The 15,901-nt window shown below is 48.4% G+C and overlaps 1 protein-coding gene, 7 non-coding genes and 1 pseudogene across 14 annotated transcripts; 3 read left to right on the top strand and 6 right to left on the bottom strand.

Moving 5' to 3' along the window:
- Nucleotides 1-162: 162 nt before the first annotated feature.
- TRNAE-UUC (transfer RNA glutamic acid (anticodon UUC)) lies at nt 163-234 on the bottom strand. The gene has a single exon. It is a non-coding gene; the product is annotated as a tRNA-Glu (tRNA).
- Nucleotides 235-503: 269 nt separating this feature from the next.
- TRNAE-UUC (transfer RNA glutamic acid (anticodon UUC)) lies at nt 504-575 on the top strand. The gene has a single exon. It is a non-coding gene; the product is annotated as a tRNA-Glu (tRNA).
- Nucleotides 576-765: 190 nt separating this feature from the next.
- TRNAV-CAC (transfer RNA valine (anticodon CAC)) lies at nt 766-838 on the bottom strand. Its single transcript has one exon. It is a non-coding gene; the product is annotated as a tRNA-Val (tRNA).
- A 498-nt stretch (nt 839-1,336) lies between these two features.
- Nucleotides 1,337-1,441, bottom strand: TRNAL-CAA (transfer RNA leucine (anticodon CAA)). The gene is made up of 2 exons: nt 1,404-1,441; nt 1,337-1,381 (listed from the first exon to the last, which is right to left on the bottom strand). It is a non-coding gene; the product is annotated as a tRNA-Leu (tRNA).
- A 143-nt stretch (nt 1,442-1,584) lies between these two features.
- Nucleotides 1,585-1,657, bottom strand: TRNAK-CUU (transfer RNA lysine (anticodon CUU)). The gene has a single exon. It is a non-coding gene; the product is annotated as a tRNA-Lys (tRNA).
- Nucleotides 1,658-1,929: 272 nt separating this feature from the next.
- TRNAV-CAC (transfer RNA valine (anticodon CAC)) lies at nt 1,930-2,002 on the top strand. The gene has a single exon. It is a non-coding gene; the product is annotated as a tRNA-Val (tRNA).
- A 218-nt stretch (nt 2,003-2,220) lies between these two features.
- On the bottom strand, nt 2,221-2,292 carry TRNAE-CUC (transfer RNA glutamic acid (anticodon CUC)). The gene has a single exon. It is a non-coding gene; the product is annotated as a tRNA-Glu (tRNA).
- Nucleotides 2,293-3,446: 1,154 nt separating this feature from the next.
- Nucleotides 3,447-14,442, bottom strand: LOC107321539 (E3 ubiquitin-protein ligase TRIM39). 6 transcript variants are annotated; one of them, XM_085532845.1, is made up of 6 exons: nt 14,103-14,442; nt 8,125-8,220; nt 7,629-7,859; nt 5,922-5,944; nt 5,471-5,586; nt 3,447-4,803 (listed from the first exon to the last, which is right to left on the bottom strand). In XM_085532845.1, exons 1-6 carry the CDS (start codon nt 14,139-14,141, stop codon nt 4,289-4,291), a joined length of 1,020 nt encoding a protein of 339 aa, XP_085388971.1. In that variant the 5' UTR covers nt 14,142-14,442; the 3' UTR covers nt 3,447-4,288. The 6 variants fall into 6 exon arrangements, 5 of the variants coding, with proteins under 5 accessions (XP_085388971.1, XP_085388970.1, XP_015734024.2 ...); XM_085532844.1 differs by lacking the exon at nt 14,103-14,442 and adding an exon at nt 13,827-13,956; XM_015878538.3 differs by lacking the exon at nt 14,103-14,442 and adding an exon at nt 9,251-9,661.
- LOC107321538 (E3 ubiquitin-protein ligase TRIM7-like) lies at nt 12,009-15,791 on the top strand (annotated as a pseudogene). Its single transcript, XR_014940918.1, has 7 exons — nt 12,009-12,897; nt 13,431-13,526; nt 13,951-14,181; nt 14,316-14,338; nt 14,465-14,580; nt 14,721-14,750; nt 15,004-15,791. The product of XR_014940918.1 is annotated as an E3 ubiquitin-protein ligase TRIM7-like (transcript).
- Nucleotides 15,792-15,901: the final 110 nt, after the last annotated feature.

The raw sequence follows: 15,901 nt of genomic DNA, 5'->3' as shown, positions 1-15,901 counted from the left end.
TCCGCCCCGGAAAGCCTCAGATTTAACACCATCATTCGAAAAGGGTTCTATGGTGCTAAGCAGCAAAGATGGAAGGAAAGCGGAAGGAAAAAGGTTAAAAAAGAGGGGAAAAGAATGAAAATAGCAATTTTAACCAATTTCAACCCATTTTAAGGCAAAACTTTCCCTGACCGGGAATCGAACCCGGGCCACGGCGGTGAAAGCGCCGGATCCTAACCACTAGACCACCAGGGAGAACTGAATTACGCCTTTATCTATTTTCATCTCATTTTTCGTTATATTTTTTTCTTCACTTCTTTATTTTCTATCATTTCGCCTTTTTTCTTCCCTTCTCCTCTTCGTCCTTTTTTCCCCTCTATTTTAAACCTTTTTTCTCGCAGCGAATAAGCCCTTTCCGCTTCTTAAGCGGCAAACTCTTCCTCCAGCCCTATTCAAACCATTGGCAACTAAAAAAGCGCAATAATAAACAGCAGGATTGGGTTAAATAACACCAAATATGGGCATCCCTGGTGGTCTAGTGGTCAGGATTCGGCGCTTTCACCGCCGCGGCCCGGGTTCGATTCCCGGTCAGGGAAAAATACCTTTATTTTCCCCAAATTCTTTTGTATTTATCAATCCTGACGTTCAGAAACCGGCTTCAAAGAGGCGGTTTTTAGTTTCCCTTTTTTTTCCTTTTTATAACTATTTTTCCTTCTGTTAAATGTGAGCTCGGGAGGGGATCACAAAACTACGTAAAAATGGGTTAAAACAATAAAAAAAACTAAGTGTTTCTGCCCGGTTTCGAACCGGGGACCTTTCGCGTGTGAGGCGAACGTGATAACCACTACACTACAGAAACCCCCATTGGGCTCCATTATCGCCTCTGAGCTCTCAAAATCTACTTAAAAAACGCGTATTTTTGGTCATTTTGCTGATTTTTGGGTCATTTTGCTGGTTTTTGGGGTCATTTTGTTGATTTTTCGGGTCATTTCTCTCCTTTTTTTTTCCGAGGGCGGCTCGTTTGGTTGATTCCTTCCTCGTTTTAAGCACCTGATGCAGGAATTTCCCGTTTTCTTGTGTCAAATCGGGGCAAAACCAAGCAAAAATAAGGAAATAAACGACAAAAAGGTGTTTTTTAACCTTTATGGATGTAAAATGAACTAAAATCGAGAATAGAAGGGAGATAAACGCTGTTCTGCTGTTCCTCCTCCACGATAGAGCTCAGAAATGGGGAAAACTTGCACAAAATCCATTTTATGGGTAGAAATATTGAAATATCGCATTGTTGGGGGGGGGGTGGAGAAAGTGAAGGGGGGGGAAGTGTTTAAATTTGGGGGGAAAAGGGTAAAATAGCGCTTGTCAGGAGTGGGATTCGAACCCACGCCTCCAGGGGAGACCAGAAATCCCATAGGGAAGGAATTAACCTTGAGTCTGGCGCCTTAGACCACTCGGCCATCCTGACAGCTGTAAAATGGGCTTAAAAACGTGGTTATTTGGACCTGAAAATGATGTTTTTTATACTATATGTTATAATTGGGGTCTTATGGGGTCGGTCGCTGTGGTTTTGTGCTTTACATTGAGCAAAAAAAAGGGGATAAATAGAAGCGCCCAACGTGGGGCTCGAACCCACGACCCTGAGATTAAGAGTCTCATGCTCTACCGACTGAGCTAGCCGGGCTGTCCATTGAATCCTATGGGAGCCCGTTTTGGGGTTAGATTCGGTGTTTTTGGTGCTGTTTGAAGGTCTTAAAGTGTGTAATGGGGGTAGCAAAAAGGCTGTGTTTTAATATGGATTTTAAGGGGGAAATCCGCTTTATTCGGGGCCGGATTTAATAGATAATTTTAACTCGGGGGGTCAATTAAATGGGAGATTTAATTAAAGTGGGATTAATTAAAAGGGGGAGTTAATTAAAGTGAATGGAGAGGGACGTATAATGGATCCCTATGGAGGTTTCTGTAGTGTAGTGGTTATCACGTTCGCCTCACACGCGAAAGGTCCCCGGTTCGAAACCGGGCAGAAACACTTTGTTTTTTTTCCCCTATTTTTGGGGTTTTTAATGATTATTGGTGTGTTTATAGAGGGCAGACCCATCGCTTCCAGTTTATTTAAGCTGAGAAGGATATAGAACAAGAAAAGCAGCAGGATTATTCGCTCTGAGGCCGTTTTTGGGGCGGAAAATGGGACTTTTTACATCGAGAAAATGGGGGAAAAAAAGGGGATTTAGGGGAATAAAAAAAACCTTCCCTGACCGGGAATCGAACCCGGGCCGCGGCGGTGAGAGCGCCGAATCCTAACCACTAGACCACCAGGGATGCCTATAGATCCTATAGGCCCTTGTAGTTGCCTACTCCAACCCTAAAATCACCCATTTTTACCCCAAAATCACCTATTTTAACCCCATAATCTTTGATTGATTTCCCTTCTGTCTTCGCTTTCTTTTCCCTTCGGGGTCAACCGACCCCAATGGCTTCAGCTCAAGATCTGGATCTTAAAGGCCCTTAGAGTTGCCTACCCCAACACGACAACCCCCAAATCATCTGTTTTTACCCCATAATCTTTGATGGATTTCCCTTCTATCTTCACTTTCTTTTCCCTTTGGGCTTCATTACCTTGATGACCATCTAGGGTCCCTTCCAATTCAACAGACCCCAATGGCTTCAGCTCAAGATCTGGATCTTAAAGGCCCTTAGAGTTGCCTACCCCGACACAACAACCCCCAAATCATCTGTTTTTACCCCATAATTTTTGATGGATTTCCCTTCTGTCTCAGCTTTCTTATTCCTTTGGGGTTCATTACCTTGATGATCATCAAGGGTCCCTTCCAATTCAACAGACCCCAATGACTCCAGCTCAAGATCTGGATCTTAAAGGCCCTTAGAGTTGCCTACCCCGACACAACAACCCCCAAATCATCTGTTTTTACCCCATAATCTTTGATGGATTTCCCTTCTATCTTCACTTTCTTTTCCCTTTGGGCTTCATTACCTTGATGACCATCAAGGGTCCCTTCCAATTCAACAGACCCCAATGGCTTTGACTCAAGATCTGGATCTTAAAGGCCCTTAGAGTTGCCTACCCCAACACGACAACCCCAAAATCATCTGTTTTTACCACATAATATTTGGTGGATTTTCTTTGGGCTTCATTACCTTGATGATCATCAAGGGTCCCTTCCAATTCAACCAACCCCTATGGGCCCCTATTAAGCCCCTATTAAGCCCCTATTAAGCCCCTATTAAGCCCCTATTAAGCCTCTATTAAGCCCCTATTAAGCCCCTATGGCTTAAGATCTGGAAGGCGTTTTATCTCTTAATTTTGACTTAAAACACTGAAATTCAGGTGGTTTTAGGTAATATGGTCAATGCACGATACATCATTGGCTGTTGTGCTCTGATCCAATGGGGGTTCTGTAGGTGACCCCATTCACCACCCCCAATCCCGGGGTCCAAACTGAAAGACACCCCAATTATTGATTAAAAGAGGCCATTTCTTATTATTTCTGTATTTGGCAGCCAGGATTACAGCAAATGACACTTATGGGGTCAGCAACCAAAAGCCATCGTGTCCTAAAAGTCATCACTGGGGATGTTTATGGGGTGATACCCCCTAAAAGCCATGTATGGGGTGACCGCATATATGGGGTGATGAAACCATGAGGTCAAATCTGACTTGGGGTGATAAGACCATGGGGTGCCCCCATGTTTGGGGTGATGAAACCATGGGGTACCCCCAGACTTGGGGTGATGAAACTATGGGGTACCCACAGTCTTGAGGTGATGAGACCATGGGGTGCCCCCAGACTTGGGGTGATGAGACCATGGGGTGCCCCCAGACTTGGGGTTTCATAAACCATGGGGCACCCTCAGACTTGGGGTGATAAAACTAAGGGGTACCCATAGTCTTGGGGGGATGAAACTATGGGGTGTCCCCAGACTTGGGGTGATGTGACCATGGGGTACCCCCAGTCTTGGGGTGATGAGACCGTGGGGTACCCCCAGATTTGGGTTTTCATAAACCATGGGGTACCCCCAGACTTGGGGTGATAAAACTAAGGGGTACCCATAGTCTTGGGGGGATGAAACTATGGGGTGCCCCCAGATTTGGGGTTTCATAAACCATGGGGTAACCCCAGTCTTGGGGTGATGAGACCGTGGGGTACCCCCAGATTTGGGTTTTCATAAACCATGGGGTACCCCCAGACTTGGGGTGGTGAGACCATGAGATCTCCCCAGATTTGGGGTGAGGAGACCCTTTGGTTTCCCCAGATCTGAGTGAGTGATGCTCAAGGCTTTGCTGCCCCATGGGGTCTCATGGGGACAGTGTGAAGCAGCAGCCCCTCCCCAGGCAGAGCAGTGGAAGGACCCTCTCCCCTCCAAAAGACGTGGGAGGGTAAGCAAAAATGGGCACCTCCTTGTTGGCATCGAAAAACGCCACTCGCCCGGCCTCATAATCCAGGTAAATCCCAATCACTTTAGGGGCAGAGAGAAGCTCAATGGGGCTGGTGGGTGAAGTCAGAGCCTGATACTGAGCCCCACATTGCCCCACTGCCCAAATCCCCACCTCGGGTTTAACGCTGATCCGTCCCTTCCTCTCCACCGACTCCTTGGCCACTCCAACAGCCCAGGCCTCCCCATCTCCCACCTCCACCTCCCAATAGTGCCTCCCCGCGTTGAACCCTTGGCAGCCCAAAACGCAACGGGATGAATCGAAACGTTTGGGGTTGTCGGGGACGGGATTTCGGGCCTCTTCCCATCGTACGCGTTTCTGGTCTTCAGATAGAACCAGTCGGGGATGCGCCGTGTCGGGATCCAACGTCAGACTTTCTAAGGGTAGAAAAGAGATGAGGGTGGGATTTGATCCCAAAAGGCCCCTATTTCCCCACTTTCTGACCCCATTTTCCCCACCCCAGGATATTCCAGCTCTCAATCCAGAGTTCTGGGGGTGAGGCAGGATTGGTTTCATTCCCATAGCAATCAAGGAAGAGGAGAAGTATTATGGTCATAGAGTGGTTGAGGTTGGAAGGGATCTTTGGGGGGTCATTGGATCTGTGTTTCATTCCCCAGTATTCCTTAATATCGCTTTTGTTTTGGGATCTTTTTTGATCCATTTTGTTGCCTACAGACATAGAATGAACCCAAATCTCCCCATCACCAAAGAGGATCTCACTTGAGTCCCTTCTACCCATTAAAACATAGGCTTTAAAATCTATTTCACCGAATATTTCATTTCTTTACTGGAAGGAAACATATCTAAACTATCAAAATACAGCAAACAGACCCAATCTATTGCAAACTCAACCCGTCATAGACTGGATGAGGTTGGAAGAGATCTCTGGGGGTCATTGGATCTGTGTTTCATTCCCCAGTATTCCTTAATATCGCTTTTGTTTTGTGATCCTTTGATTCCATTTCATAAGGAAACATATTTAAACTATCAAAATATGGCAAACAGACCCAAATCTATTGTAAACTCAACCCTTCTCTTCCCTACCTCGGAACTGCATCAGCGTCTCCTTGAGGGTTGTGTGTATCTGAGTAGGGCTGGTGGGGTTTTCTTCTCCTTCAGGCAAAACCTCCTTGTCCTTTTGGGATTCCTCATTCTCCAGCCTGGAAAGGTGAAAAACATTCCCTGTTTTCTTGCTGATCTGGGGTTTTTTTCCCATTAATCCACCTCCTTAACCCATCTCCATTCACATCAGGGTCTGCTATAGGGGTGGGAATCTCCAGTCAATGTCCCCTTTTAGCTGATGAGCTCCTGGGTGTTTAATTATCAGTATAATTTAATTAGATAATTAATTAGGGTTGTAATTTAGGATGGCCATCAGTGCCTTTATCCTATAGGTCTATAAAGGGGGGTAATATGGGAGTGGGATTTCATTGTTGAGCACCACCACTATAGGAATACATTACAACCATAGAGACAGATGGAAGGAACCACAAACCTGCTCAAGATGTTCCTGCTGCCCTATAAGGGGAAGAAGGGAGAAGAGCAACAGGGTGAGAGCAAAGTCAACCCAGCATCAGCCAACTTTCATGACCCTCCTCCTTCAGGGTGAGAGTTATTAGTGCTAATTGTAGAGTCGTTAAGGTTGGAAAAGACCTCTGAGATCACTAAGTCAACCCACCCCCACTCATAGAGTCAATGAGGTTGGAGACGTCTGAGGTTATCAAGTCCAACCCCAAACCATCACCCCCATTCCAATCCAACCACTGACTCCAATCCCAAACCATCACCCCCATTCCAATCCAACCACTGACTCCAATCCCAAACCATCACCCCCATTCCCATCCAACCATTGACTCCAATCCCAAACCATCACCCCCATTCCCATCCAACCATTGACTCCAACCCCAAACCATCACCCCCATTCCCATCCAACCATTGACTCCAACCCCAAACCATCACCCCCATTCCCATCCAACCATTGACTCCAACCCCAAACCATCACCCCAATTCCCATCACCCCAATTCCTATCAAACCATTGACCCCAACCCCAAACCATCACCCCATTCCCATCCAACCATTGACTCCAACCCCATTTCCATCCAACCACTGACTCCAACCCCAAACCATCACCCCCATTCCCATCCAACCATTGACTCCAACCCCAAACCATCACCCCCATTCCCATCAACCCATTGACCCCAACCCCAAACCATCACCCCCATTCCCACCCAACCATGGACTCCAACCCCAAACCATCACCCCCATTCCCATCCAACCATGGACTCCAACCCCAAACCATCACCCCCATTCCCATCAAACCATTGACTCCAACCCCAAACCATCACCCCATTCCCATCAGACCATTGACTCCAACCCCATTCCCATCCAACCATTGATTCCAACCTCAAACCATCACCCCCATTCCCACCCAACCATCGACTCCAACCCCAAACCATCACCCCATTCCCATCCAACCATTGACTCCAACCCCAAACCATCACCCCATTCCCATCCAACCATGGACCCCAACCCCAAACCATCACCCCATTCCCATCAAACCACTGACTCCAACCCCAAACCATCACCCCATTCCCATCCAACCATCGACTCCAACCCCAAACCATCACCCCATTCCCATCCAACCATTGACTCCAACCCCATTCCCATCAAACCATTGACCCCAACCCCATTCCCATCACCCCCATTCCCATTCAACCATGTACTCCAACCCCAAACCATCACCCCATTCCCATCACCCCCATTCCCATCCAACCATTGACTCCAACCCCATTCCATCACCCCCATTCCATCACCCCAATTCCTATCAAACCATTGATTCCAACCCCATTCCCACCCAACCATCGACTCCAACCCCAAACCATCACCCCATTCCCATCCAACCATTGACTCCAACCCCATTCCCATCAAACCACTGACTCCAACCCCAAACCATCACCCCCATTCCCATCAAACAACAGCCTTGGGCCCCACATCTACACCGACATCTGCACATGCTTTGACATATATGACTCCAAAGCAGGACTCAGGCCAACCCAGGACTCAAACAGACCCTACTCATCACTGCGTATGAAGGGATATAGATGTACAGTTGGATGGATGAGCCCCACACCCAGCTAAAATAGGGATGTCTATAAGCCCTGCTTGAATTCAAACCATCTCGAAGCAAACAGTGATGGCAACCTGTAGGAATTCACATGGTGTCTGCTGGCATTTCTCCTCCAGCTCACAGATCTGCTCACTGATGGAGGAGATCCCCTCCAAGAGCTTGGCCACCTTCTCCTCTTTCCTCCTCATGATTTCCTGGTCCAGCTTCTCCAACCTCCCCAAGAGGATCCTCTCCTGTTGCTCCACAAACTGCTGCAGCTCCTTGATGTCCATCATCACCTTCTGCCTCTCCTCTTGGACCTTCTCCTGCAGGGAAATTCAATGCATGGGTGCATAAACACCGCAACAAAGGTGATTTATTGGGCGCGATGCAGCCATAAATTCCAAGGAGCATCGCAGAGCAATGAGTAACACTCGTTAATTCTGCTATTCTTGGGCTGACAGAGGGCATTTCCCAAGGGCTCTGATCTTTGTACCCAATATACTGCAGACCTTTGGCCAACAGGGTGTGATATAAAGGGATGACTCAGGGGAAGGGAAGGCCATGACTGCAAAGGGAACAAACACTTACAAGGAATTCCAGGCTTTTCCCTTCCTCAGCCTCTTTGAGCCCCTGCAGCTTTTCCTTCTTTTCCTTCAGGATCTGAACGTGAGCCTGGATTTTCTCCTGGATGGAGAAGGAACATTTTTTTTAGTGCATTTCAATCCAGCCCCTTCCCTTTGGTGATACTCCAGGCTGATATTCAGGATCTCTATGATGGGAATGAGAGCTTGAAGAACATCGGGATGACCAACATTGGAAGAAAACAGAGAGCCAACAAAGCGGAGGCTGGCCATCATCCAACCCACGAAACACATTGAAGATGGATTGAAATCCAACTATATGGTGGGCAAAGCCACACATCAGACCCCTCCTTCACCCTCCTCCTCCTTCTCCTTGATGATCTCCATTCCTTGTGATCCTCCATCATCTCCTCAATGGGGACAACGTTGGGATGACCAACATTGGAAGACAACAGAGCCAACAAAGAGGAGACAGGCCATTTCTAACCCACAAAACACACTGAAGAAGGATGGAAACTCAACTATTTGGTGGGCAAAGCCACACATCACCCTCCTCTCCCTCCTCTGTTCCTTGTGCCCCCGACCAGCTCCCCAGTGGGGACAGCGTTGGGATGACCAACATTGGAAGACAACAGAGAGCCAACAAAGAGGAGACCAGTCATCCTCCAACCCACAAAACACATTGAGAAAGGATGGAAACACAACTATCTCTGGGCAAAGCCACACATCAGACCCCTCCATCACCCTCCACCTCTGTTCCTTGTGCCCCCCACCATCTCCCCAGTGGGGACAGCGTTGGGATGACCAACATTGGAAGACAACAGAGATCCAACGAAGCAGAGACTGGCCATCCTCCTACCCACAAAACACATTGAGAAAGGATGGAAACCGAACTATCTCTGGGCAAAGCCACACACCAGGACTCCTCCTTCACCCTCCTCCTCCTCCTCTGTTCCTTGTGCTCCTCCACCCCAACGGGGACAGCGTTGGGATGACCAACATTGGAAGACAACAGAGAGCCAACAAAGCAGAGACTGGCCATCCTCCAACTCACAAAACACACTGAACAAGGATGGAAACCCAACACTTTCCAATCAAATCAGCACCCAAGACCCTTCCACGACCCTCCATACCTTCTGCTCTTCCGCCGCCTCCTCGATGGGGACGGCGGCGTGCAGGCGGTGAGCATGGGACTCCCTGCACACCAAGCAAATGGGCTCTTGGTCCTCCTCACAAAACAGCTTCAGAACCTCCTGGTGCCTCTCACACATCCTTTCCCCAGCGTTGGGTGCCCTCAGGCTCAGCCTTTTGGCGATCTCAATGATCTTGGCCAACTCGCGGTTGGGTCGTAGGTTTCTTTGCGTGGCCGTCGCCTTGCAACGAGGGCAGGGGAAGGTTTCCTCTTCTTTTTCCCAGCAACGGGTGATGCACGCCCTGCAGAAGTTGTGCCCGCAGTGGATGGAGACGGGATCCTGGAAGAACCCCAAGCAAAGAGAGCAGGAAGCTTCATCCTGGAAGCTCTCAGCTGGGTTATCTTCATCCATAGCAACAACGACGGGTGATGGCAATAATGACAGAGCAGCTTTCGTTTTCTACTCGGTCTGTTCTCCTTCCTGCAGGTGCTCGGGAGGGGGGAAGGTGAAAGGGAGCAATGAAAATCAAACAGCCTTAATTACTTCCTGCCTCGTTAAGAAGCGCTGCAGGACACCCTCTAAGAGATAGAGAAATGGGGGGGTAACCCTGATTCCAACCCAGGCTGTTCCCTGCACATGGAGTTTAATAGCAGGGAAGATAAACAGCCTTAATTACTTCTTGCCTCATTAAGAGCTGCAGCCCCTATAGGGAACCCCATAAAATGAGCACCCAAGGAAGCAGACGGGTAACCCCAGCCCCACTCTTCCCTATGGGGCTCAGCCTCCACTAATCTGCCTACATTACTCATTAATAAAGGTGCTTTTAAGGCATTAATTAATTAGGAATAGAGCTTGACCAGACCCCTTTCTTAGCACCAAAACCTCCCCTTCTTTCTTCACTTCTTCCTCATTCATTGCTCCCATCTCCGACGTGCAGCACTCACCCTTATTGCACTGCTTTCAGTTCTGCTTTTAATCACTTTTCTGAGCTTATTTTTCACAGCTCAGTGCTGAACCCGGGGCTGAGCAGCTGCCAATTACAGCTTATCTCTAATCACATCCTGTCACCAAATCCTTTGCTCTGCAAAGCCCCTCATTGCACCCAGCCCCAAATCCACCATTTCAGCCCCAAAGTGTCTCTAAAAATACTGAAAATGGGTTAAAAAGCACCAAAAGTGATGGCTGTCCTGGAGGGATAACAGCAAAATCCCTCACCCCATTGAATGAGAACACCTTCCTTTGCTCCATTGCCAACCTGTTGCCTTGTAGCACACGCAGAGGTTGCATCTTGCATGCAAAGCAAGCAGTGCATGCTTGCATGGGGTTGATACTGGCTAACAAAGCAATGCACCCTCAGGTTGCACCTCTAAGCAACACATCTGCTGTTGTTTGTGAATGGGGTTTCTCAGTGGGTCACAGCTTTTTGGGTTCAGAACACTCAGAACGAAACCAAAGGGACGTTGGTGTCCTCCAAAGCCAGCAACGCCTCTTTGCTTCGCCCCAATGGGCACAAAGCAGCCCCACATACACCCCACACCCACCCCATAGCCATGGGGATCCCTGTTCAGTTCTGAGGGGGTTTAGGGCCTTTTGGATGGACATCCATGCATGGCTGTGGGCTTTCTGATCCCACCCCGTGGGCTCGCTTCATGATCCAGGGGCATTTTAAGGGAATTCAATGGAGATTTGGAGCATTATGGAGGAAATGGGGGTTTCTGGGGGTTGTTTAAGCTCACTTTTGTGTGTGTAGGTAAAGTTGGTTGAGGGTTAAATACAGCTACGGGTATATAGGGATATATGGTATATAAAGGGAGAGAGTGAGGAGAGGGGTGAAGCAGCCATCCCTGCATCCAACTGATGTTAAATGGTAAAAAGACTTAGAGAAGGGAACCATTCCTCTCATCAGCCCTAAATCTTAGGCTTTAAACTGACTTGAGAGATGCCAGATCAGAAATGTTGATGCTTTATTACTATTAATATGACTGTTATTAGGCCTTAAAGCCATCTGTTATTGCTATAAACTGAGGTGGGGAACCATTAAAAGTAATAGCATCCTCTTGTAAACCAGCTCACAATGAGCAGCACCAGAAGGTGTCATGACAAAGTGTGGGCTCGGGGGGGGGGGGGCAGGAGGCTGCGCTATGGGGCAGAGGCATTTGCTCAACCCCTTCCTGCAAGAACATGAGAAATTAAGGTGGTATTTTAAATGGGTTTCTGCTTAATTGCTTCGAGGGATGGATGTTTAGGGGCACGGGTAGCTCTTATAGGGGATGCAACCAGCAAAGCTTGGACCATCTGCAATTAACCCCCATCCCAGCGCAGACCCCTCCCCAAATCCTCTTTGCTCCCATTTATGCTGTGGGTTCTGACCCCTTTCTTTCTCCTTGCCATGCCATAGGGACCAGGTTTGGGGTACCAGGACAACCAGGGCACAGAGATCACTATGGGAGATGCACCGAGCTCTCCCTCCTCCTACCCCAAACCTCCTCCCCAAATCCCTTTTGTTCCCATCCATCCTGTGGGTCTCACCCCCATTCTTTCCCCCTTACCAACCCATGGGGATCAGGAGACCCACTTGGATGTTTAGGGCACACTTATAGGGGATGGACTTGGATGTTTAGGGCACACTTATAGGGGATGGACTTGGATATTTAGGGCACACTTTAGGGGATGGACTTGGATATTTAGGGCACACTTATAGGGGATGGACTTGGATGTTTAGGGCTCACTTGTAGGGGATGGACTTGGATGTTTAGGGCACACTTATAGGGGGATGGACTTGGATATTTAGGGCACACTTATAGGGGATGGACTTGGATGTTTAGGGCACACTTATAGGGGATGGACTTGGATATTTAGAGCTCACTTATAGGGGATGGACTTGGATGTTTAGGGCACACTTATAGGGGATGGACTTGGATATTTAGGGCACACTTATAGGGGATGGACTTGGATGTTTAGTGCACACTTATAGGGGATGGACTTGGATATTTAGGGCACACTTATAGGGGATGAACTTGGATGTTTAGGGCTCACTTATAGGGGATGGACTCGGATATTTAGGGCACACTTATAGGGGATGGACTTGGATGTTTAGGGCACACTTATAGGGGATGGACTTGAGCCACCACCCCTAAGCTCAGCCCTGGCTCTGCCCACCCCTAAACACCATTGGGGTGGGTGGGAAGGGAAACGCCTTCCCCCTCTCATTGCCTTTGTGGGGCCCCATGGCTGAACCCAACCCAGCTCCCCACCTCCCCAATGAAGCCTCCTGCCCCATATGCCTGGAATACTACCAAGATCCAGTCTCCATCCATTGCGGACACAGTTTCTGCAGGCAATGCATCACTCGCTGCTGGGAATGGTCCACCGGGGGGTTTTGCTGCCCTCAATGCAAGGAGACAGCAGAGGAGAGGACTTTATATCCCAATAGGGAGCTTGCAAAGGTGCTGGAGATCGCCAGGAGGCTGAGCTTGCAAGCAGCCCAAAGGGATGTTGTAGGGCAGGATGGCTGCAAAAAGCACCAGGAACCTCTGAGCATCTATTGCAAAGATGATGAAGCTTTCATCTGCGTGATCTGCAGAGAATCGAGGTTGCACCGGGCTCACACCATGCTTCCTGTGCATGATGCTGTCCAGGAATATAAGGTAAAATCTTCATATTATTCATATTCTTTATGATATTAGCTGTATTTTTTCCTATCTAACCAGCACCAGGTGGGACATTCACTTTATACTTTGGGGCTGCAATGCATCCCACCCAACCCAACGTTGTGAATGAGGGGAGACAGAAGCACCGTCCCCTCCTTTGGGTGCTCACAAACCCCAAAGCAAAAGAGGGTTGTTTCAATATGATGCTGCACAGCCTGAGCCGCTGTTTCCGTTGTTTCTATTCTCACACTGGGTCTGACCTCAATGTTTCTGCAAGACAAAGGGCTGAGGGGCTTCACTGTGCCCCCCCACCCCCCCTCTGATCCCACACTGACTGCTAAAGCCCAAAGAAACCCCATAGCAATGAAGAGGATGCTTCCAATGAGCTTCTTCCTAAAGCTTTGTGGCATTAATCCCCATTGAAACCATCCCCATATCCTGAGCTTCTGGGCCCCCCTACCCCCTAAATAAATGAGTTTTGGGGCTCTCTGCAATCTCCCACCTCCTAAAATTGTGTTTTCTTGCCCCAGGAACAAATCCAATCCCATCTTCAAGCACTGAAGGAAGACAGAGAGAAACTCTTGGGGTTCCGAGAGGCTGAAATGAGGAGAAATTGGGACTATTTGGTGAGCGTCTGTTTAATTATTATGAGGGGGTCTGGGTGGGTTCCTTTGTCTTTAGATGAGATAATCAGAGCTTTGCATTGGGACTGGGGTCTCTCCATGCACAAAAGCAATTGAAGACTGGTGTGGACTTTTTCTTTTGGTTGACTGGGTTGTTTTCTAAGGATCATAGGGGGGAAATATATATAGCAGGTGGAACTGGAGCCCTTGGAAAGGACTTTAGTCAAGGGATAGAAAGCAAAACCTCATTGGGAATGGACTCAAGTGGGGGCAGCAAAGCAAAGTCTCAATGGGTTTGCTCACATCGATGGAGCATCGTTGGCTTGGGGATGTATTGCAATCCATCAGGACATCCCTGCTTTGGGAGCTGCCTCTACCTGGGGATGTAGGACTTGTTGGCTCCTCCTATGACCCCTTTTCCTTGCAGGAGAAAACCAGCATTGAAAGGCAGAAGGTTTTGGGTGCGTTTGAAGGGCTGCGCCTGTTCCTGGAGGAGCAGGAACATCATCTGTTGGTTCAGCTGGAAAACATGGAGAGGGACGTGGAGAAAACACAGGAGGAGAACATCACCATCCTGACCAAAGGGATCTCCCACCTGGATACCATCATCCAGGACATGGAGGAGAAGTGTCAGCAACCAGCAAGTCAGTTTCTGCAGGTGAGGAGTTAGAAAAAGCCATTCAGTTCACATCATCATGTATTATGGCCAATAGAAAGCTGTTGGGTTTCCAGTTGGGATTTCACGACCAAAAACCATTCACTGGGTTTCTTTTCCCCTTTTCTCCTTCCCAGGACATCAAGAGCACCTTGAGCAGGTAGGAAGTTTCCTGATCCCATCTCGTTAAATGGAAGCAAATGGGATGAGATGGCTCCAGGTTGGGGATGATGGTTGGACATTGGTCAATGTCTTTCTTTCCTCTTCCTCTCTTCCACTCTTCCAGACTGGGAAAGGAGAACTTCCATCAACCCATGTTGCTTCTTCCGGACCTAGAAAAGAATCTCATCCACTTCAGGGAGAAAAATAACACATTAGAGGAGATTCTGAAGAACTTCAAAGGTGTTGAGCACGGGTTGGAGTGGGGAGAATTGGTTGTTTGTTGGGTTCAGAACCATAATGGGACTTTTTGAAGTGAAAAAGAGTGTCTGGGCAAAATAATATCAGGTGTTTCTTTCTTTTTTTCCTCCCTTTTCTTGTAGAAAACCTGATGTTTGAAGTGCCTGAAAAGAGTAAGTCCATCTTCAGGAGTAAAAAGGGATTGAGAAAATCCAAAGGGAGGATGAGTGGGATGGAATTTGGGGGGGAAATCTGGGGAAGATCCTTCAGATGAGGAAAGAAGAGGGGGGAACACATCTCAAAGAGTCATGGAAACCTTTGCCCAATGAGGGCATCCCAAGGAGGGTAGAGCTTCCCAATGGGGTGAACTCCAGTGGACCTCACTGCTCATCCCAGCAACCTTGGGGCTCTGGTTTCTTTTGTCAGTGAATGTGACCCTGGATCCAACCACAGCTCACCCCCAGCTCGCTGTATCAGAGGATGGGAGGAGCGTGAGATGGGAAGATGCCCAACAAGATGCAGCCAATGAGGAATGTGGGACCGATCCCTTTGTGCTGGGCCACGAGGGCATCATGTCGGGGAGATGCTGCTGGGAGGTGGAAGTGACTCCCAAAGGCTCCTGGGCTGTTGGGGTGGCCAAGGAGTCCCTAAAGAGGAGGGAAGAGAACCATGCAAGCCCTGAGATCGAGCTCTGGTCTATGGGCTTCTGTGAAGGACAGATTTGGGCTCTCTCCTCCTTTGAGCGCATGACGTTGCCCCAAATCCAGGTTCCCAGAAGAGTTCGGGTCACCCTGGACTATGAAAGGGGTCAGGTGGCGTTTTTTGATGCTGATAAGAGGGCTCTCATCTTCATTTTCCCACCAGCTTCATTCAAAGGGGAGAGCATCCACCCCTGGTTCTTGGTGTGGGGTGAGGGCTCTCAGATCACGTTGCGTCTCTGAAGCTCTCCCATACCCAAACACAAATGTTATATCCCCAATGTCCCTATCCACGTTGTGGGGCTCCTATTGAATTCCTCATTGGGTTTTCTATCTCCTCTTCCCATTCCCATTGACCCCAAAAGGTTAAGCACCTTCAGGTCAGTGTTCATCATTTTCAGTGCTAGTTTTGGGGTATTGGTGGCAAATGGAGACCCATTTTACCCCATCTTGTATCACTCTGATTCTCCAATTTTATGGTTTTAGATGAAGTAAAAAAGGTTTGTGTGTCATAAAGTTCTTCCGTGTCTGGTTATTTGCTGCTTCTCGATGTCAGGTTCAATTGGGATGAAGGGGAAACCAATGGGGGAGATACAATTAGATGGGGAGAAACAGAAGAGAGAAAG

The sequence above is a fragment of the Coturnix japonica genome, unplaced genomic scaffold, assembly GCF_054131305.1.
Source record: "Coturnix japonica strain WE unplaced genomic scaffold, WE-NBRP24 Scf050, whole genome shotgun sequence".
Classification (NCBI taxonomy): Eukaryota; Metazoa; Chordata; class Aves; order Galliformes; family Phasianidae; genus Coturnix; species Coturnix japonica.
The sequence above is the reverse complement of the archived record's forward strand: the minus strand, read 5'-3'. Positions and strand labels throughout refer to the sequence as shown.

Coding starts and splice junctions, on each gene's coding strand:
- LOC107321539 (XM_015878538.3), bottom strand. CDS start 9,661: ATGGATGAAGATAACCCAGCTGAGAGCTTCCAGGATGAAGCTTCCTGC. Junction 8,221..9,250: donor AGGCGGCGGAAGAGCAGAAG/GTATGGAGGGTC, acceptor TTCTCCATCCAG/GAGAAAATCCAGGCTCACGT. Junction 5,945..7,628: donor CACCATGTGAATTCCTACAG/GTTGCCATCACT, acceptor TTCCCCTTATAG/GGCAGCAGGAACATCTTGAG.